The sequence below is a fragment of the Rhinopithecus roxellana genome, chromosome 10 (genome assembly GCF_007565055.1).
Source record: "Rhinopithecus roxellana isolate Shanxi Qingling chromosome 10, ASM756505v1, whole genome shotgun sequence".
NCBI classification, from domain to species: Eukaryota; Metazoa; Chordata; class Mammalia; order Primates; family Cercopithecidae; genus Rhinopithecus; species Rhinopithecus roxellana.
The window spans coordinates 98422533-98444717 of NC_044558.1; the positions used below are offsets into that span (position 1 = coordinate 98422533).

General features: G+C 42.8%; 1 protein-coding gene across 1 annotated transcript in view; it reads right to left on the reverse strand.

Annotated features, from left to right (window-relative positions):
* BTBD11 (BTB domain containing 11) overlaps positions 1 to 22185 on the reverse strand; it is a 366318-nt gene that overhangs the window by 145963 nt on the left and 198170 nt on the right. The window contains exon 2 of the mRNA XM_030939355.1: positions 19910 to 20059. Within this exon, the coding sequence (XP_030795215.1) occupies positions 19910 to 20059 (150 nt within the window). The remainder of the gene's footprint in view (positions 1 to 19909; positions 20060 to 22185) is intronic.

Sequence of the window (22185 nt, forward strand, 5' to 3'; positions counted from 1 at the left end):
GGTAATGCATTATTCGGGTGTGTCTGTGAGAGGTTTTCAGAAGAAACTGGCATTTGAATCAGTGGACTGAGTGAGGAAGACCTGTCCTCACCCAATGTGGGCAGGCACCATCCAAGTGGCCAAGACCTGGAGAGAACAAAAAGGCACAGGAAAGGTAAATTCTCTCTCTCTCTCTCTCTCTCTCTCTGGAGCTGGAACACTCTTCTCTTGCCCTTCCACCTCCTGCCATATGAGGACATGGCAACAAGCCACCATCTTGGAGGCAAAGAGAGCCAGACCACTTGACCTTGACCTGGCTGGTGTATTGATCTTGAACTTCCCAGCCTCCAGAACTATGAGAAAACACATTTCTGTTTCTTATAAATCCTCCAGTCTCAGGAGTTTTGTAGAGCAGCACGAATAGACTAACGCAGGGGGTTACATCCTTACATCTGTCTGCATCTTCACATACCCAGCCCTGAGCCTGCCTCTCCACTCTCCATTTCCCACAGCTGGAAAATTCATCCAAGAAAAATTTTAAAAGCACCAAGGAAGGACATTCTTTTTAGAGGCAGATCACAGGGAAGACACAAGGGCAGCTGCAGATGGAAAACGTGGAGAACTACTGCCGAAAGTTAGGTAGGGGTCAAAGGAAAGAGTTCAAATCTCAGCTCCAGCCTGTGTAAACACAGGTGAGTCACTTGACCTCTCAGGTGAGGAATAATCTTCACCTCTCAGGTGGTTATGAGGGTTAAGTGCAAAATGTGCAAATGCCTGGCACACTTGGCATTGAATAAGCAGTTCTCCTGGACTCATGGCCTACCTGCTCTTCCTCCTTTCTGAGTGGTGAGACCAGGATGCTGGGTACATGGGACAGAGAGGGATAGTCCTGCCAGCAACCTGAATCCTGAGCACCTGATATGCTGCTTCATGCTGCGGTTGACTTTTTAGGACTCTACACTGCAAAGCTGCTCACCCCTGGAGTCCCTTTGGGCACTGAGATCCCTAGCTGCTACTGCTCTCCTTTTTCTCTCCATTCTCATCTTTTAGAGATTGCACTCCTGGGAGAAGAAAAAAAGGAAAGGTAAGCTGGGTGCCTGCCTCCAGGCATTCACATCACTCTAGCCTAGTAAGGGAAGCTCCAACCACTGGTCAGATAAGAGCTCCAATCAGTGAAAGTTGGGAAGGGATCTAGAAGAAAACTCAAAGATAGAGGCTGGGGTGGATCAGGCACTGTGACAATGTTTTTAATTTTCGATGAGGACAGTGAACTTAGAGTAGAGGAAACGGAGACAGCAGAGGTAAAGCCCCAATATGCAGAGCACCTACCATGTCTCTGGACTTTAGGACACGTTGTCTGCTTTGATTTATGTAAGAGCCACATGAGGTGGGTATATTATATCAATTTCAGAGATGGGAAAATTGAGGGAGGAGGCAACTAGCCCAGGCGTCACTCAGCAAGTGGCAGACTGTGACTCCAACCTGGAGTTGGACATACAATGTTGGCTTGTGTTGTCACTACAACACAGTGCCTCCAAAAAGCCACAAATCTAGAACCCACTTTGGGTGGGGCCCTTAAAAATTCTGATGAAGAGTCTGAGGGCTCAAATCCCAAACATCTCCCAAAGTTGGTGCCATCGCACACTCCAGAGTGGGGCCCACTTGGTGGGGTGGGGCTCAGGAGATTGGTCCGGCCTCTGCTGATGGAAACAGAGCTTCCAGCTTGGGGTTCTCAGAGTCTGTCCCCGTTGGTGTCTGTCTGGAGGACAGTGGGTGGCAGATGGGTCAACCTGCATAAGTGACCAAAGAGGCTGTAAGAAATCACCGAGCAGGAAGAGCCTTGGAGGGTGGGAAGAAGCAACTCAACAACCAGGAGGCCCGGAAGGAAGCTGGTGCCGAAATCAACAGAAACCTGGCTTCTCTGATCAGACTTCCTGCCTAGCCCCTGGCAGAGCTGAAAGAGCTGCTCCTGAAAGCTGTGAAAAGGAGGAGGAGCTCAGGCAGCTGAGCTCTGAGGTCACCTGAGGAGGCTAGGGTGGATGACAGCAAACCAGCAGCTAGTGCTTCCTGTGTGCAGGGATAATTCTCAGCACTTTAACCTGTTACACCGATTTAAGTGCCACATGACCCAGTTGGCAGGTCCTGCTAGTATTTATTCATCTCACAAATGAGAGAGTGAGGCACAGAGAACTAATAAGACTGAAAGTAACACTGCCACTGAGTCCAAGAACTGGCCTGGAAGCTGCTGCCATCTGGCTCTCCCCCACACCACACTGCCCCGTGAAGCAGAGGTCTTCATGCCCTGGGAGCAGCGCTGACACAGTGAGGCCTCCGGAGATGCCAAGCTGCTTCTGCATCCCCAGGGTTTTGGCAGAACAGCTCAGCATCCCTTCCACTGGTGTCTGTTGGTGGTGGCATTCTTGGTGGGCATAGAGTAGGGAAGAGCCGCATAGACCATGAAGGCAGGGTTGATGCCAGTAGCCTTGGAGAGGCCTGGAGACTTCCCAGTCCTGCCCTTGGCTGGGAGGTCAGGGTCGTCCAAGGCAGCCCCAACCATAGGCTCATGCAGGTTCACAGGAGGCCAAGGCTGCAGGCTGTGGGCAGCCCCAAGCTGGGCCACAGCCTGGCAGGAAGAAGTGGTGGTTACACATCAGATGCCACCTGGGGACTCTGAAAAACTGCAGGGCGCAGAGGCTGGAATTCCTGTGAATCTGCATTTAGAGGGCAGAGTCTGAGAAGCTCTGAGGTTGGCCAGATCTGAGGTAGACCTGGCCTCCACTGCCCCCAGAGAGAAGCAGTTTGAAGCGGGTGGGCTGCCCGGTAACTGAGCCATGTTGACACTCACTGTCCTCTGGGAGGAAGGCTGTGCTGCAGACAGCCTGGAGTGAGCAAGGGAGGGCAAAGGGAAAGCCAAGGGGGAAGGCTGCCATCAGGAAGATGTGAGGAGCGATTCTATTTCTTTTTCTTCCTTTTCAGTTGACACATAAGAATTGCACATATTTATGGAGTACACAGTGATATTTTGATACATGTACATAATGTATGATGATCAAATCAGGGTAATTACCATATCCATCACCTCAAACATTTATCATGTCTTTGTGCTTGGAACATTCAAAATCCTCTCTTCTAGTTTTCTGAACATATACAATACATTATTGTTAACTATATTCACCCTACAGTGGCAGAGGACATTAGAACTTGGTTCTTGATCTAGCTGTAATTTTGTATCCATAACCAACCTCTTCCTATCCTCTTATCCCAGCTACTCTTCCTGCCTTCTAATAACTATAATGTTAGTCTCTACTTCTACGGGCTCAATTTTTTTTATGATTCCATCTACAAAGAAGATCATATGGTATTTATCTTTCTGTGCCTGACTTATTTTATTTAATATATCGTTCTCCAGTTTCATCCACGTCGCCATGAAGGACAGGATTTCATTTTTAATGGTTGAGTGGTATTCCATTGTGTATATATACACATTTTCCTTTTCCATTCATCTGTTGATGAACTCATCGTAGGTTGATCCATATCTTGGTTTTATAAATAGTGTTACAATAAACATGAGGGTGCAGACATATCTTGGATATTCTAATTTTTGTTCCTTTGGATAAATGCCCAGAAGTAGAATTGTTGGATCATATGGCAGTTCTATTTTTAGTTTTTTGAGGCTCCTCCACACTGTTCTCCATAATGGCTGTACTAATTTACATTCCCACTAATAGTGTGTGAGGATTCCCTTTGCTCTACATCCTTGCCAGTATTTGTTATTTTTTCTTTTTGATAACAGCCATTCTAACTGGGGTGAGATATCTCAGTGTGGTTTTGATTTGCATTTCCTTGATGATTATTGATGTTAAGCATTTAAAAATATACTTGTTGGCTGTTTGTATGTCTTCTTTTGAGAAATGTCTATTTAGATCTTTTGCACATTTTAAAATCATGTATATATATATATAGATTTGCGGTTCGGTTCCTTGTCTATTCTGGACATTAGTCCTTTGTCAGGTGAATAGTTTGCAACTATTTTCTTCCACTCCAAAGACTGTCTCTTCAATTTGTTAATTGTTTCCTTTGATGCACAGAAGCTTTTTCATTTGATATAGGCTCATTTATCTATTTTTGGTTCTGTTGCCTGTACTTTTGAAGTCTTACCTCTCAAATGTTTGCCTAGACCAATGTCCTGAAGCATTTCCCCTATGTTTTCTTCTAGGAGTTTTACATTTCAGGCCTTGCATTTAAGTCTTTATCCATTTTGAGCTGATTTTCGTATATGGTGAGAGATAGGGATCTGGTTTCATTTTTCTGGATATGGATATCCAGTTTCCCCAGCACCATTTATTGAAAAGAGTGTCCTTTCCCTAATATACATTCTTGGTCCCTTTGTTGAAAATCAGTTGGCTGGAAATATGGATTTATTTCTGGGTTCTCTATTCTGTTCCATTGGTCTACGTGTCTGTTTTCATACCAATACCATGCTGTTTTGGTTACTATTGCTTAGTACACTTTAAAGTCAAGTAGTATGATGCCTCCTCTTTTTGCTTAGGATTGTTTTGGCTGTTTAGGGTTTTTTGTGTTTCCATATAAACCTTAAGGTGTCTTTTCTCTATTTCTTTGAAGAATGTCATTGGTGTTTTGATAAGGATTGCACTGACTGTGGATTTCTTTGGGTAGGGTGGTAATTTTCCAATGTTAATTATTCCAAACCATAAGCATGGAATGTCTTTCCATTTTCCGTGTTCAATTCTTTCATCAGTGTTTTGTAGTTTTCTATGGTAGAGATCTTTTACCTCCTTGCTTAAATTTATCCCTAGGTTTTTTTTTTTTTTTTTTTTTTTTTTTTGTAGCTATTGTAAATGGGATTGCTTTCTGGTTTGTTTTTCAACTAGTTTGTTATCGGCATATAGAAATACTACTGATTTTTGTATGTTGATTTTGTATCCTGCAACTTTACTGAATTTGTTACTCAGTTCTAACCGTTTTTTGGTGGAGTCTTTAGATTTTTCTAAATATAAGATCATGCCATTTGCAAAGAGGGGCCATTTTACTTCCTGTTTTTTGATGTGGATGCCATTTCTTTCTCTTGCCTAATTGCTTGTTAGGGCTTCCAGTACAATTCGAAAAAGAGTGATTTTCTCTTTTTCGAGAAAGTGGGCATCCTTGTACCATTTCTTAGGGCAAAGGCTTTCAGATTTTTCCCCATTAAATATAATGTTATTTGTGGGTGTGTCATATATGGCCTTCACTGTGTTGAGGCTTGTTCCTTCTATGCCTAATTTGTTGACAGTTTAGGGATGTTGAATTTTGTCACATGCATTTTCTGCCTCTATTGAGATACTCACATGGCTTTTGTTCTTTATTCTGCTGATGTGATGTGTGTGTTTATTGATTTGCATATGCTGAACTATCCTTGTATTTCTAGGATTCATCCAACTAGATTATGATGTATTATTTTGCCAATGTGCTGCTGAATTGGCTTTGCTAGTATTTTGTTGGGATTTTTACATTTATGTTCACTGAAGATATTGATCTATAATTTTCTTTTTTGTTGTGATTTTGTCTGGTTTTAGTATTAGGATAATATTGGCATTGTAGAATGAGTTAGGAAGAATTCACTTCTCTTCAAGTTTTTTTGGAATAGTTTGAGAAAAATTGGTGTCAATTCTTCTTTAAAAGTTTGGTAGAATTCAGCAGTAAAGCCATTCAGTCCTGAGCTTTTCTTTGTTAGGAGAATGTTTATTACTGAGTCAGTCTCATTACTTGTTATTGTTATGTTTAGGTTTTCTATTTATTCATGGTCCAATCTTGGTAGGTGGTAGGTGTCCAGGAATTTATCCATTTCCTCTAAGCTTTCCAATCTGTTGGTGTATAGTCGTTCATAATTGTCTCTAATGATCCTTTGTATTTCTGTCATATCAGTTGTAACGCCTCCTTTTTGTCCCTAATTTTATTTATTTGGGACTTCTCTGTTTATTTCTTAGTCTAGCTAAAGGTTTGTCAATTTTGTTTATCCTTTCAAAAAACTGTCAATTTTGTTGATCTTTTGTATTGTTTTTTAGTCTCTATTTCATTTATTTCTGCTCTGATCTTTATTATTTTTTTTTTTTCCTTCCACTAATTTTGGGTTTGCTTTCTTCTTGCTTTTCTAGTTTCTTAAAGTGCATTGTTAGGCAGTTTATTAAAAATCTTTCTACTCATTTTGATGTAGGTGTTTATTGCTATAAACTTTTCTCTTGGCACTGATTTTTGTGTACACTATAGATCTTGGTATGTTGTGCTTCCCTTTTTATTTGTGTCAAGGAATTTCTTAATTTTTTTTTTTTTTTTGAGAGACAGGGTATTGCTATGTTGCCCAGCCTGGAATGAAGTGGCTATTCACAGTTGTGACCGTAGAACACTATAGCCTCAAACCCCTTGGCTCTGGTGATCCTCCTGCCTCAGCCTCCTGAGTAGCTGGAGCTACAGATGCATGTCACTGCGGGTGGCTCTTTAATTCTTTTCAAATTTCTTCATTGACCCATTGGTCATTTAGAAGCATGTTGTTTAATGTCCACGTATTTCCAAAGTTCCTCGTTATTTCTTTGTTATTCTAGTGTTATTCCTTTGTGGTCTGAAAAGATACTTGATATGATTTCAGTTTTTAAAAATTTGTCAAGACTTGTTTTGTGACCTAACATATGGTCTAAACTGGAGAATATTCCATGTGTTGTTGCAAAAAATGTGTATTCTATGGCTGTTGGGTAAAAAGTTGTATAATGTCTGTTAAATCCATTTGGCTTAAAGTGCAGTTTAACTCTGATGTTTCTTTGTTGATTTTTCTGTCTGGATGATCTGTCCATTACTGAAAGTGGGGTGTTGAAGTCCTCTACTATTATTGTATTGCAGTAAATCTCTCCCTTTAGCTAATAATGTTTGTTTTATATATCTGGGTGCTCTGGTGTTGGGTACATATATATTTAAAACTGTTATATTCTCTTGCTGAAAGGATTCCTTTATCATTGTACAATGACCTTCTTTGTCTCTTTTTATGTGTTGTTTTTTTTTTTTGACTTAAAGTCTATTTTTATCTGAAATAAATACAGCTACTGTTGTAAGCTTTTGGTTTCTGTTTGTGTAGAACATCTTTTTCCATCCCTTCACTTTCAGTCTGTGTGTGTCTCTACAGGTGAAGTGAGTTTCCTGCGGGCAGCACATAGCTGGGTCTTGCTTTTTTTATTCTTTCAGCCAGTCTATACCTTTTAATTGGAGATTTAAACTATTTACATTCAAGGTTGTTAATGATAGGTGAAAACTTACTCCTGTCATTTTGTTAATTGTTTTCTGATTGTTTTTTATATTGTATATTATATTGTATATATTTCTTCCTCGCTTATTGCTTAGCTTTGCAGTTTGGTGGTTTTCTGTAGTAGTAATATTTGATCCTTTTGTTTCTCATTTGTGTATTTGCTTTATCAGTGAGTTTTATACATTCATGTATTTTTATGAGGGTAGATATTATCCTTGTACTTTCAGATGTAGGGCTCCCTTCAGCATTTCTTGTAGGGCAGGCATAGAGGTGGTAAATTCCCTCAGTTTGTTGTTGTCCTGGGAAGGCTATTTCTCCTTCATTTCTAAAATATAGCATTGCTGGATATAGTCTTCTTGGCTGGCAGGATTTTTTTTTCCTTTCAGCACTTTGAATATATCATCCCATTCTTTCCTGTCCTGTAAGGCTTCTGCTGAGAAATCTGTTGCTAGTTTGACGGGAATTCCCTTATATGTAGCTGGATGCTTTTATCTTGCTCTTTCAAATTTTTTCTGCGTCTTTGACATTTGCCAGTTTGACTATAATGTTCCCCAGAGGGGATCTTTTTGGGTTTAATCTATTGGAGATCTTTGAGCTACCTTATCTGAATGTCACCTATATCACTCACAGGACTTTTGAAGTTTTCAGCTATTATTTTATTAAATAGGCTTCCTATGCAGTTGCTTTTTATAATTTTATGGAGTAGCTTTTGCAAGGAAAGACTTTTTGCTGTAGATGTATCTATAGTGTTAGTTGGGTAGGATTCTTTGGCTTGATTCTGGGTGGGTCCAGCAGTGTAGCCTTTGTATGATTTCTTCCGCTGTAGTCAACGTCAGCAGTGTCTGCATGTTCCTCACTAACTTAGACTGTAGTTGTTTGTGATGGATGTGGTATGGTTTTGCTGGGGACAAGGATGCTGGATGGGCCAGTCCTTGGCTCCTGGATGGCGCACAAAGGTGCATGGTGGTCCCACCACTGAAGAGGCAGTTTCACTGGACAGCAATGGCAGTGGGCCCTGGTTGGGCCTGTCCTGGGGCCCTTGAATGGCACACATGGGTACTGGTGATGGTAGACCCTGGGTGAGCTGATCCTCAGCCTCTTGGGTGCTGTGTTTGGGTACTGATGCTGGTGGTCTTGTCTTTAGGTCCCTGAGTGATGTGTGGGACCACTGAAGGGGGCAAATTTGCTATTGGTGGTAGCCCTGGGGCAGGAAGCTCTCAAGTACTGGGGAGTGTGTGCTTTGGCTTCCTATGTCCTGGAGGCAGCCTCCCTGATGTGCAAGACTACCTGTTCCCCATGGCATAGGGCACTGACTGGGCTTAGGTGCTGAGGATGTGGCTGCACTGCTGGGTCCAGCTGGTGTTGCAATGCTGCAGACTTCTGAGTGGACGTGGGAGATGTTAGCTGAGTCCCAAGGGTGTGGAGATGCAGGGGTTACTGGGTTCCAGGGCAGGATGTAGTCTAGTAATGACTGCTCTCAAATTGGTGCTATGCTGCAGCAGCTTGGTTTTGCAGGAGTGGGGAGAAGGGAGGGACTATCCAAGAGTGAATCCCCTCTCCAGAATAATGCAGTTTCCTGGACTCTAGGCATCTCCCTGTGCTAGGCTTGGGTCCTGTGAGGGCTGAGGGGTTTTCCTGTAACTAGCATTGCAGGTGTTCTAAATAGCAGGCCACTCTCTGACCTCTGGATTGAGAGGAACGGAGACATCGCTGGATGATTGGCCAAGGAATCAAAGAACCAGAGGCTCCTAGTGTTGGGACTGGCCTTTGAGCTAATCCAGCCTGTCCTCTCCAGAGTCCTTTCTGTAGCATTCAGCAGTGAGAAACTATTATTAGCACTATTACTAGTAACAATAGTAAAAGCTGTATCATGTGCTGTGAAAAGTATTTAATATACATTGTTTTTAATCCTAACAGTGCTCTATAAGGTATGTATTAATATCATTTCAATTTCACAGTAGTAATCCTCAACTGGGTTGCTTTTGCCTCCCAGGGAACATTTGGCAGTGTCTGGAGACATTTTGATTGTCACATCCAGGTGTTTGCTACTGGCATCTAGAGGTTAGAGATACTGCTAAACATGTTACAATGCACAGGACAGTTCTCACAACAAATAATTTAGTTCAAAATGACAACAGTGCCAAAGTTAAGGAACAATGTTTTGCAGACAAGAAAACAGGCCCAAGGTTACAGGGTTAATAAGAGGCAGACAAGATTTCAACCCAGGTCTGTCTGACTCTAAGGTCTGTGCTCTTCACTCCAAATAATTGGAGTCCCTCTTTCAAAGGCAGCCCAATGAAGCCTTGGCCAGCTCTTGGTCCATCTTGAAGCAATTTAGCATTATGTAGCAAAGGTACTAACAACTATTCATAACTCCTGACTCAGTAATTCCATTTCTGGGAATCTGTCCCAATATTTGAATTCAAAATGTAGCAAAATCTTCATGCACAAGAATTTGCACCCAAACCTTACTTATGGAATCCAAAATTTGACAAACAAGTGTTTAAAAATAAAAAGCATGATTAAATAAACTCTAGTACATCCACATGATAAAATAGTAAACTTATGGAGCCATTAGAAATGATTACATAGAACTGTGATACCAAAAAAAAAAGAATCCTCATATTAAAATGTTAAGTAGAAAAGAGCAAAATTCAAAATTGTATATAGTATAATCAGGATTATGTTATTAAAAACTATGTACTAAGTAAACACCAGGGAGAAAAAACCCCAAAGTGTTGACCAAGGACTTTTCTTCCTAGTGGGATTATCAGTGACATTCTGTTCAATTTTTCTGTAGTTTCTGAACTTTGAATTATGGCATGTGCTACCTGTTTTACCAGAATAATAAGCTTACTGAGGTGACATTTACTTTCTTGCACCTTCCATCTAGGTTGAGGGTGGAAGACACTTATCTTTCCCTCTGTCTCTCTCAAAAACTGCCATTAAAAAAGCTCAAAACAAGAAGATTCAAAAGGAAGTGGAGAAGACGAGTATCATTTTGAGCCCCTACTCCACTCATTCACTTCCCCAAGGCACTGGGAAGCCTGATGGTCAGGTGTCTTTTGCCTTGGTTAAGCTAACCGTCTCACCATCTCCTCAGAGCACCTTTCAGCTTGCCCTGCATTTTCAGGCTCCCTTCTTCTGTTCTTGTTTTCCCACGTTTAATTGCCCTTTCCTGCATTCTCCTAACAATTGAAGACCTTCAAGGCTATGACCAAATACTACTTCTTCCATGAAGCCCCCCAGGATGTCCCTAGTCAGAATCAAGTCCCTCTTTTCTCTATATACCTGTAAATCCTGCTTATAAAGTCTAACACATTACGTGTTTAATTCTGTTGCATTTCACAGTTAATTATCCACACATCTGCTTTCCCTACTGAGTCTCAAAAGCAGAGACCATGCCTCATCCATTGTCCTGTTCCGGGAAGGGGAGGCAGTGTGGCATGTGGTTAGTTAGGAACATGCTCTTGATACTCAGACTGAGAGCCTCCAACCTGCTACTAAATAGCTGAGTGACCTTAGGTGACTTATTTAATGTCTCTGTAAATGAGAATGATTATGACCTAATGAATTTGTTTTGTGGATTAAACAAATAATATACATAAACTACCTAACCTTTGTTTCATCTGCAAAATTAGGGCAATAATAGTACCTACCTCACAGCATTAAATGAAGAAATGCATATAAAGCATTTAAAGCACTTGGAACAGAGTCTGGTACATTGTAAGCACTTAGGAAGTATTCAGTACTATTATTCTTTGTATCACTACCATCATCATCTTCATCTTCACCTTCATCACCATCCCCACCACCATCATCATTACCATCATGTACATCATAATGATTATCATCTCTGTCATCATTACCATCACTGTCACATCATCACCATCACCATCATCATCTCCATTATTATCGTCATCACCGTCATCTCCATCATCGTCACCATCATCATCACCATCATTATCATCACCATCATCATCTCCATCATCATTATCACCATCACCATCATCATCACCATCACCATCATCATCACCATCATCATCTCCATCATCATCACCATCACCATCATCATCACCATCACCATCATCATCACCATCATCATCTCCATCATCATCACCATCACCATCATCATCACCATCACCATCATCATCACCATCACCACCATCTCCATTACATCACTATCACCATCATCATCTCCATCATCATCATCACCATCATCATCACCATCACCACCATCACCACCATCTCCATTACATCACTATCACCATCATCATCTCCATCATCATCATCACCATCACCATCATCATCACCACCATCATCTCAGACATCACCATCATCATCACCAAAGTCATCTCTGTCATCATTACCATCACTACCATCATCATCTCCATCATCATCACTATCACCATAATCATCATCATCACTATCACCATCATCATCACCATGACCACCGTCATCATCTCCATCACTGTCACCATCACTGCCACCATCATCACCATCAGCGGCAGCAGTAGCAACAGCAGCAGCCTAGTCCCAAGGTCAGAGGTCCCAAAGATGTCTCTGAGGAGGGCTGGCCATGGGAGATGGAGTTGGCACTGTGCTATCTGTTGCTTTCCTTGTCAGTGTCATGATCCTAAAACAACAAATCCAATAGTCACTAACTGAACTGAGTTTGGAGAGTTGGAGTTTGATTTTAGAAGCCTACCTGAGAATCAGTCCACTAATAACTATGTTTCCCAAATATCAGCCATTTGGGAATCACCATCATGATGTGTCTCATATCTGTGTGCTGCTGATACAATTTATTTACTTAATATTTTTCTTTAAATTGGCTAATTATTTCACACATATAAATTCATTTTAAGAGAAAATTTCATATCAGTGCCATAAATGGAAAACATATTGTCCTAGTACTCATAAAAATATATTGCAATTTAAATTAGAAGGTGTTTTGTGCATCACCTACTATCATTTCCAGTGCCACCCTTGGGGAAATGCTACTCTAACCTACCTGACTCAGGATCATCTGTGGAGCCCCCAAGAAACCATTGTTCCTGCATGCCAGGTGTGACCATTCTAGGACAGAGTCACAAATTCCAATGGTGGGCTCCTTCTGCCCAAACCCATGCTGCTACAGCACCTTCACTGCCTTCCCTACTCTTCCTTCTGTCCATGGCCAGCTACCACTTACTCTAGTACATTTCCCAAACCTCCCACAACCCTGAGAGAGGAGGTATTGTCACCCTTTTCTCACAGACAATAAAACCAGAAATCAGAGTGATCAAGTCACTTGCCCTAAGTCACACAGCACAGACGAGGAAACCAAGTCACTCCGAGGTATCATAAACTGCTATTTAACTCATCTGACTGAAACCCTTCTCCTTGAGAAAAAAAGAAAAAAACAAGAAAAGAAAAAAACCCACATATAATCCAGGTCATTAGGTACAGAGTAATGAAACATTTATTCTTATGGAGAAGGAGAGATGAAGGAACAGAGATGCAGCAAGAGAAGGCTAACCTCTGGATTCAGCTGGAAGCTTGCCATTCATTAACTCATTCAGCAAATATTATTGTGTCCTACTGTTTGCTGAACATTGTTTTAGGCATTGGGGATGCAGTGATATTTAAAAGAAAAAAAAAGTCTCAGCCACATGCAGTGGCTCACACCTGTAATCTCAGAACTTTGGGAGGCTGAGGCAGGCAGATCGCTTGAGCTCAAGAGTTCGAGATCAGCCTGGCCAACATGGTGAAACCCTGTCTCTACTAAAAATACAAAAATTAGCCGGGCATGGTAGTGCATGCCTGTAATCCCAGCTACTCGGGAGGCTGAGGCACAAGAATTGCTTGAACCCAGGAGACGGAGGTTGCAGTGAGCTGAGATTGCGCCATTGCCCTCCAGCCTGGGAGACAACAGTGAGACTCCGTCTCAAAAAAACAGTCTCAACTCTTATGGGATTTACAGTCTTGGTGGGGGAGACAGAAAAGAAACAAATATATAGCATGTCAGGTAGTAACAAGTGCAAGAAGAAAATTAAGGCAGAAGAGGGAATACGGAGTGATGTGGGGAGGGGTAGGTGGGTGGGGCAGTCACGGAGGGCATCTCTGAGGAGGTGACATTTTAGAAGAGGCTTGAATGAAGTGAGGGAGCTTTGAGAATGTTAGGGGAAGAGCTTTCAGGCACAAGGAGCAGCAGGTGCAAAGGCCTTGTCGTAGGGGCATGGGTGAAATATTCAAGAAATATCAGTAGGCCAGTGGCCACTTTGCCACATGAGAAGATGACAGGTATACCCCAGGGGCTGGAGGCAGGGGACTCTCAGAAAAGAGCCCACTTACGTTTCAAACAAGGGGAAAGACAACTTTGTCCAAGCAAAAAGCGCTTTTTTTGTGGGGTTGCTTTTTCTTCTGGTGACACTGAGGAGAGACAACCCAGAAAAGCTTTTTTGGCAGTGGAAAGCAATTGCCCTGTTTTGATTGCCTAATTGCCTGGGGACAGCAAGTTCACAGTCTAGTGTGAAAAGACAACAGGAAGAGACATTTTATGAAGAAGTCCTCATTTGTTTTTTTTCTTTAAACAGAAAGCAAACACTATAATTAACGACTGTCAGCTGGGGGTGTAACTGGGAGCTTGGGGGCAAGGCTGAGTGACAGGCAGAAGAGCCAAGACAAGGTCTCAGAGGACACAAATATGGACTTGGATGGGACCAAAAGCAAATTGGTCCTAAAGGGAGAGAAGCCAGGGCCCCTGCTTCCCCTCTCCTTCCCCACAGCCCTGTGGGGATTGGGTGGACCTACTTCCCCCAGCCCCACTCACTGGTTCAGGGAAGAAGACCTGGACCGCCCACCGGACTCTAAGTCAACTGTGATGTGCATTGCCCGGCAAATTTCCCAGGGCTCAGGATCAAAGACTTGCCAGCTGGTGTCAGTTTGGTGATTTTTGTGGCCTCTTGATTTAGCTTACCAGTCAAATATTTTAGAACCTGCATAGGTTCAGCTCTACGTCCCTGAGTTCAAAATTCAGCTCAATAGAAAATTTATTATCTGACTGGGTTTCATTAAGAGTCCCACTTGCAGCATTTTCTTCTGTTTTTGTTTCTCAGACAAGTTCACTTTAGGTCATTCCTTTATTCACTTGACATTCAAGGGAAATTTCCTGAGCTGTGGGTGATAGTGTTAGGTGCTCACAATACAAAGCTGATTTGCACACAGCACAGCAGAGGGAAAAAGAAAAAATGGTTTTAATTATGACTGCCACTTACTAGATGAGTGGCCTTGGGCAAGACATTTATCCTTCCTAAGTCTCAGTTTGCTTATCTGTGAAAGGAGAAGAATAATACCTTAAAGGTGTTCAAAGCAGCTGGTACACAGTAGGTGCTCCAGAAATAGGGGATGTGTTTTTACCTCAAGCCATAACAGACTGGACAAAGATAAGTGCTTTGGACATTTCAGGTGATCAAGACAGTTCTAGATTTTAATATGAGGCCCTAAGGAAACAGGCAAGGGTTACCAGGAGGAGTCCCCGTCCGCAGAGGTGGTCCCCTGTCTAAATACAGCCCAGCATTGATTCACAACAGGGATGGGTTCTGAGAAATATGTCCTTAGACGATTTCATCGTTGGATGAACATCATAGACTGCACTTACACAAACCCAGGGGTACAGCCTACTGCACACCAAGGCTGTAGCGTGTAGCCTATCACTCTCAGGCTACAAACCTGTACAGTATGTGTCTGTCCTGATACTGTGGGCAATCGTAACACAATGGGAAGTACTTGTGTATCTAAACATACCTAAACATAAAAAAGGTACAGTAAAAAATGCAGCAATCTTTTTTCTCTTCCTTCCTTCCTTCCTTCCTCCCTCCCTCCCTCTCTCCCTCCCTCCCTCCCTTCCTTCCTTCCTTCCTTTCTTTTTTTTTTTTTTTCTTGAGACAGGATCTTGCTCTGTCTCCCAGGCTGGAGTGCAGAGGCGTGATTATGACTCACTGCAGTCTTGACCTCCAGTGCTCAAGGAATCCTCCCACTTCAGCCTTCCGAGTAGCTGGGACTACAGGTGCATGCCACCATACCTGGCTAATTTTGTTTTATGTTTTGTAGAGACAAAGTCTCACTATGTTGCCCAAGATGGTCTCAAACTCCTGGGCTCAAGCAATCCCCTCGCATCAGCCTCCCGAAGTGCTGGGATTACAGGCGTGAGTCACTGCACCTGGCCAGTATTATGATCTTATGGGACCACCATCATATATGTAGTCTGTCATTGACTGAAATGTCATCACGCAGCGCCTGCTGTATTTGGGGAGGTATTGTAAGCTTTGTGAATGTTTGCACCTCCAGTTTACTTTACAGGAGAGTATCCACAGTGCACCCTACAGAGCAAATTGCAAATCTTCAGAGTAATTTGCAGGGAACGCAGACCCAACTGACACCCTGATGGTACAGAGGTGGGGAATCTCAGGTCTGAGTGGAAATATCTTCTGGACTTCCCTGGAGATAGTGTAGTTTCGTGGTTAAGTATAAAAGCTTTACCTTGAGAAGCCTGGATTCAATTTTGAGCCATTCAATTCACAGGTGTGGTTGATCTTGGACAAATAGTTTAACCTCCTCTTGCTTCCATTCCCATATCATCGAATGAGGACAATAATAACATATTGGAAGTAATTCCTGTAAACACTTAGCATAGTTCCCTGGCTCATTAAACATCAGCTGCTGCCATTATTATTGTTATTAGCTATTAAAATAGGGCTCCCCTCTTGACCCTGGCCAGACGTGTCCCTGTTTCAACAAGAGCAGGGATGACTGAGAACAAACTCTCCATCTCACCTTTGCTGGAAAAACAGTGGTTTCTACCGTCCACATTGGCAGAGCAACCTTTGAATATGAAGAACAGCTCTCTATGTACACAGAGAGCAAGGCTGTATTGATTCAGACCACAGAACAAGCCAGTCTAAATGACAGTCAGATCACAAAAAAAGGCAATTTTATTCCTTTCAGCCGCCAATGTGACTTATCAAAGTGTTTCCTTGTGTGCACATTCTACGGGGCTGACTTAGTTAATGTACAAAACCCATTCGCAATTAGCAACACCCATTTGTGTGCCAACAACTCATATGCAAAAGTCAACATTCAATGAGGACAGCATTTAATTTACAGAGCAAATTGTCCTTAAAAACAATTTATGCGGCAAGCAGCTCCTGCAGGCTGCCTGTTAGGTGAAGAGCAGATTTGTTTAGCAAATCCTTTCTTGGAAGAGAGCGCTAGAATTACACAGGGCCCAATCCAGGTGCTGGAGTCCACGCGAGGACTTTGAGACATCCCAGGACAAAGCTTTGAGACCCTAGGGACAGTGCATGTGGGCCACATGGTATGAGGGCCTCTTCTGGGGTTGTCCCACAAAGCTATGTCCCAACTCGGTAGCCAGATCCTACATTTCTAGGGTCATGAGCATGTCCTGGAAAATACTGAAGTCCCAAATGTGTGGCACTTCTTCTTAGAGCAGTGTTTCTCCAAGAGTACTGCCTGCCTGGACCTTCTGCCTCTGAATGCCCTGAGTACGTATTAAAATGCAGGTATTTCCTTACCCCATTCCACTTGTCGCAGACATCTCAAAATAGCATTCACGCATATTACCCCCAAATCACAGGGACATCTGACCTGCTGCTAGATCTTGTTATGTCACATGCTAATTAAAAAAAAAAACAAAAAAAAAAAAAACAGAGAACTACTATACCACAATTGAGATTAAAAATATTATGATGATTGAATTTTAATGTAATCAGTTTCCTTTGTAATCATTTGCACATTATGCATTTAAAAATATTATTCTGAGACAGGGTCCACAGGTTTCACTAGATTGCCAAAGGTGTTGTGGCACCTAAAAGTCTCAGAAGAATCACAGGACTGACCCGTAGCTAGGAGGCCCTGTGACAGGAGGCGTTTTGTAACTTCAGAGGTTTGAAGGGAATGGGAAGCTCAATTTCCAAATTCAGATGCCAGGAAAGTAGCTCTCTAGTGGCCATAAGCACCCCCTATAGCTTCGATCAGCTACTGACTCCCTTTCCAGAGGTGCAGGCCGTAAGCTTAATGGAGGGTGCCTATCTGGGTGTCCAGGGAACTCCTCTGGGAAGAAGTAGAAGTCGCATTTTGGGTCTTAAATCCCTTCATAGTTTAGGATTTGCTGGAATTTCAATACCAACTCCCACTTTAACACAATCTAGCATTTCTGTGATCAATGCTTCAATTCCATCAGTAACTAATACTCAGCTAAATTTTTTGATAATCAATTGGATCATAAGTAAATACAGGATTATTTTCCTGTGGTTGGTCAGACTCAGAGAGCACAGTCCTGAATTAGGGGGTATATAAGCATGGTAAATTATTACTTAAACTTGGGACACCCCAACCTTGATTATTCCTTCCTTCTTTGCATCTTTGTACCTCTTTTCCCTCCCTCCCTCCTTCCTTTCCCTTCCCTTCCCTTCCCCATCCCTTTCCCTTTCCCTTCCCTTCCCTTCTTTCCCTCCTTTTCCCATTTCCCAACCCCTCTCTCTTTCTCTTCCTTCCTTCATGTTTCCTGAGGGCCTACTATATGCCAAGCAATATTCCTGGTGCTGGGGTTACATCAGTGAGCAAATAAAATGTTTCTACTATATTCTATATACTAGGGGGATAGAGAGATAATTAAAAAAATAAAATACAGAGTGTGGGTGGGAGGGGAGGGGAGTAGTTGATGACGAGTACTGGGCTTCTTGTTGCGGTAATACAAATGTTCTAAAATTGATTATGGTCATGGTTGCACATCCTGGTAAATATACTAAAAACTGCTGAACTGTATGCTCTACAAAGGTAAATTGTATATGAACTATATCTCAATAAGCCTATTATTAAAAAACAAAAATATAGAGTATATCTTAGGATGGTAACTTCTGGGGATAAAAGTAAAGCAATGAAGGGGAGAAGAGTTGCCATATTCTGAAAGTTCGTCACCCCAAATCCATATGTTGAAGCTCTGCCCCTCAATGTGATAGTATTTGGAGATACAGCCTTTGGCAAATGATTAGGGTTAGGTGAGTCCATGAGGGTGGAACCTCATGATAGGGTTGGAGGATTTAGAAGAAGAGGAATACCTTCCCCAAACCCACCACCCTGTGAGAACACAGGGAGAAGGTACCCATCTGCAAGCTAGGAAGAGAGACCTCACCAGGAACTGAATTGTCCTGCACTTCTATCTTGGACTTCCCAGCCCCCAGAACCATGAGGAATAAATGTCTGTGTTTTAAGCCACGTTGTCTTATGGTATTTCATTATAGTGACCCAAGTTGACTAAGACAAGGGTCCTCAGAGTATTATGATTTTAAATACAATGGTCATGGAAAGCTTCATTGAGAAGGTAATATTTGGGTGAAATGTGAAGGTAGTGAGGGAGTGAGCCATGGGAATACCTGGAGGAAGAGCAGTTCAGGCAGAGGGAAGAGTAAGTGCAAAGGTCCTGTGGTATGCCTGCTGTGTTCAAGGAACAAGTAGGGGACAGAGGGAAGGTGGAGGAGGGTGTCTAGGGAGGGTAGGGGATGGGGGGAGCTGGAAGTAATTCTGGGGCTTTGGCTTTTCCTGTGGGTCAGATGGGGAACCAATGAACCAGAGCCAGTGGAAGACTCTGAACAGAGGAAGGATGTGACCTGATATATGATTTAAGTGGATCTCACTGTGGAAATCAACAGTAGCCAGCCATTTATAGAGTATTTACCATGTGCCAGGCACCTTGGCAAACCCTCTTGTGAAAGCTGTCAGAATTAAAATGGAATCATTTGTGTTAAAATCCCTGATGAAGAGTCAGGGAAGGCCATGAAGGGAAGATTCTCATGCACAAATGCCTGATAACAAGAACTATCACAAAAAACCTCTGCAAAAATCACAGCCTTGCACAAAGGCCATGGTATCCTTACACTCTCTCTCTCTCTCTCTCTCTCTCTCTCTCTCTCTCTCTCTCTCTCTCTCTCTCTCCCTCTCCCTCTCTCTCTCTCTCTACTTATATGAAGATACGTGACCAGCAACTGCCAGTCCAATCTCGAACTGGTGCCACCCTTGTTATTTACTGATCCTTGTAGCCAAGGATAATTATCTCAAAAACAATTTTGTAATCCTCCTCCTCACTCTTCCGTTAAAAACCATTGTCTTCCTTTAGCCCCCAAATACACACGTTGTATTTCTCTGAGAATATACTCTGGCATGCACATTCTCATTGCAAGGCCTATTCCCAGATAAACATGATTTTCTTTTAGAGAATCTCCTTCTCTGTTTGTTATTTAGGTTGACACCTTTATGGATGTGAGCTCATTGAATCACTGCAGCTACACTCTGGGTAGGCATTGGTATTTTCTGTATTTTACAGAAAAGGAAACTGAGGTTCAGAAAAGCTTAGGAACCTGACCCGATTTATGGTGGAACCAGGAAATGAACCAGCTTCAGAGCTCTTACCTTCCCCATGCCACCGGCATTGTTTAGTGTATACAGCAGGCACTCAATAAAAGGTGTCACCTCACTGATTACAAAGTAGTGCCCTGAGGGATTGGCATGAGGACACTGTGTCACTTCGGGCACAAACAGAATATGTCTTGAGGCATGAGAGCTGGAGAACCAACATCTACTTACTCAGTTCTGCGATGCTGCCTACGCGCGTGGCCAGCAAGGACTGCTCGATGGTCCTCAGCTCCGACTGGCTGAACATGGGCAGTTCTCCTGGCTTGTTTGACCGCTGTGGGTCTCTGTGAAGATTCAGGCTGTCTGGTAGGCACAGCACCCCTGCAGTCAGAAGGGAGACAGAGAATGAAAGGAAAATATATTGTTATTTTTCAGTTAACCGAGGGAGGGGTGCAACATTTCGCACAACCTCAAACCACACCAGAGCTGGTACTGCAAAGAAAGCCAGTATAGGAACAGTGCTCTGGACTACTTTTAGAAATGGATGCCCAGCTATTTGCAAAGGTCTCTTAGAAGTCCTGACTACTGATTTTAGCAAGCATGTGGGCATTCATCTGGACACATGCATTTCCAAAGGACACAAAACAGAATCCTCTCCGCATGCCTGGAAGGGTTGCTATCCACTCCTAGATGCAACTTCTTGTGACTCTGGTGGTCACTCCCCTTGTTCTCCCCACAAAGGCAGTTGTGGTCCCTCAGTGCCCTGGGGGAATAGTCTCTGCCTAAAATTGCTTCTGAGGGCTCACTTTGTTTGCTCAACAAATCTAGCTCTGGATGGTCGGGCTGTTACCTGTTTGACAAGTCTTCTGGCTTTCTCTGTAGAATTGTATGTCAGGAGGTAGAAGAATCCCCATGGGCTTTTGTAACTAGTATGGTGAATACCCACGGGAAATCCCTGCAATCCAATTATTCTCTTCCCTTCCTTTCCATTCCATAAACATTCAGTGAGAAGCTGGGAACTTACTTGGGTAGATGATTCGGAAATATTCACTCTTTCCTTTGCCACCCCAAACTCCCTAAGTCGAGTGCATTTCCTTTCCTCTTGACGTTGGGCTTGACTACTTGATTTACTTCGGTCAAAGCTATGTTAACAAACACGATGGAGTCAAAAGCCTGAAGACTGCTTGTAAAATCGAACTTGCTCTCTTGCGCCTCTGCCTTGGTCATAAGAAAAACATGCCCTGGGCCTGGCATGGTGGCTCACGCCCATAATCCCAGCAATTTGGGAGGGCAAGGAAGGAAGATCACCTGAGGTCAGGAGTTCGAGACCAGCCTGGCCAACATGGTAAAACCCCATCTCTATTAAAACTATAAAAATTAGCTGGGTGTGGGTGGCATGTGTCTGTAGTCCCAGCTACTAGGGAGGCTGAGGCAGGAGAATTGCTTGAATCCGGGAGGTGGAGGCTGTGATGAACCTAGATCATGCCACTGCACTCCAGCCTAGGCAACAGAGCAAGACTGTCAAGAAAAAAAAAAAAAAGAAAGAAAGAAAAGAAAAAAGAAAAATGTGCACTGTCTGCAAAACTGCAGATCTGAAGGTGGGAAAAGAGAAGAAAAATATGCCCTGGCTAGCCTGGCATGAGAGACACACAGCAGATCCAGAACTGGCCTGCAGCTTAGAGCTGCCCTGGCTGCCTGCAAAGACATATGCTTATTTGGTATGCCACTGAGATAGTGGGGATGTTAGTTACTCACCATTATTGTGGTGAAAACTAACAGATACACCTACCAAGTATCCTACTGAGGATACAAGGAACAAGACAGACATTGTGCTGTGTTTGGGGTTGAGGATATAGTGATGGAGAGAACACACATAATCCCATGCTCAGTGAACTCCCAGTGTAAGTGAAGGAGACAGGTTGTTACACACGTAGCTGCAAAACCATTTCTTAAATGCTCTATGGTAGGAGAAGATTAGGAATGAAGGGATGTCTTATCAGAGACCTAAAGAACAAGTATCTGTCAATACAGTGGAAGCACTTACTGAATACCTGCTGTGTTTCCAACCCTGCTCGGCATTTTGGAGATGCAAAAGAATAGGACATATTCAAATCATTTAAAACTGAAGAGATGATACTGGCATGGACAAAATAATCTGGAAATAAAATAGTGCCAATAGACAAGTGCTAACTGATTTAAACCAACTAGCAGGTGAGGGGAGACAGAATGCCAAAGCCAGTAGTTAAAGTCCACTCCTCACCCTGCCAGAACCACACAGTCTCAGCAAAGGTGCTTCCTTTGAAGATGGGCACCTTCATACGGTAGGCCTGTTACACTCCTGCTCTCATCCTCACTGCCTGATTGGTGGCTCCAGACACATGGAGCTACTCACTTTCTCCTAAATGTTTTACCTTCACATCTAACAGAGGGTGAGACAAAAGGGTAGGGAACTCTAGTAGATGACTTTTTGGATAAATAAATAATGAATAATGAATAACGGGGCCGGG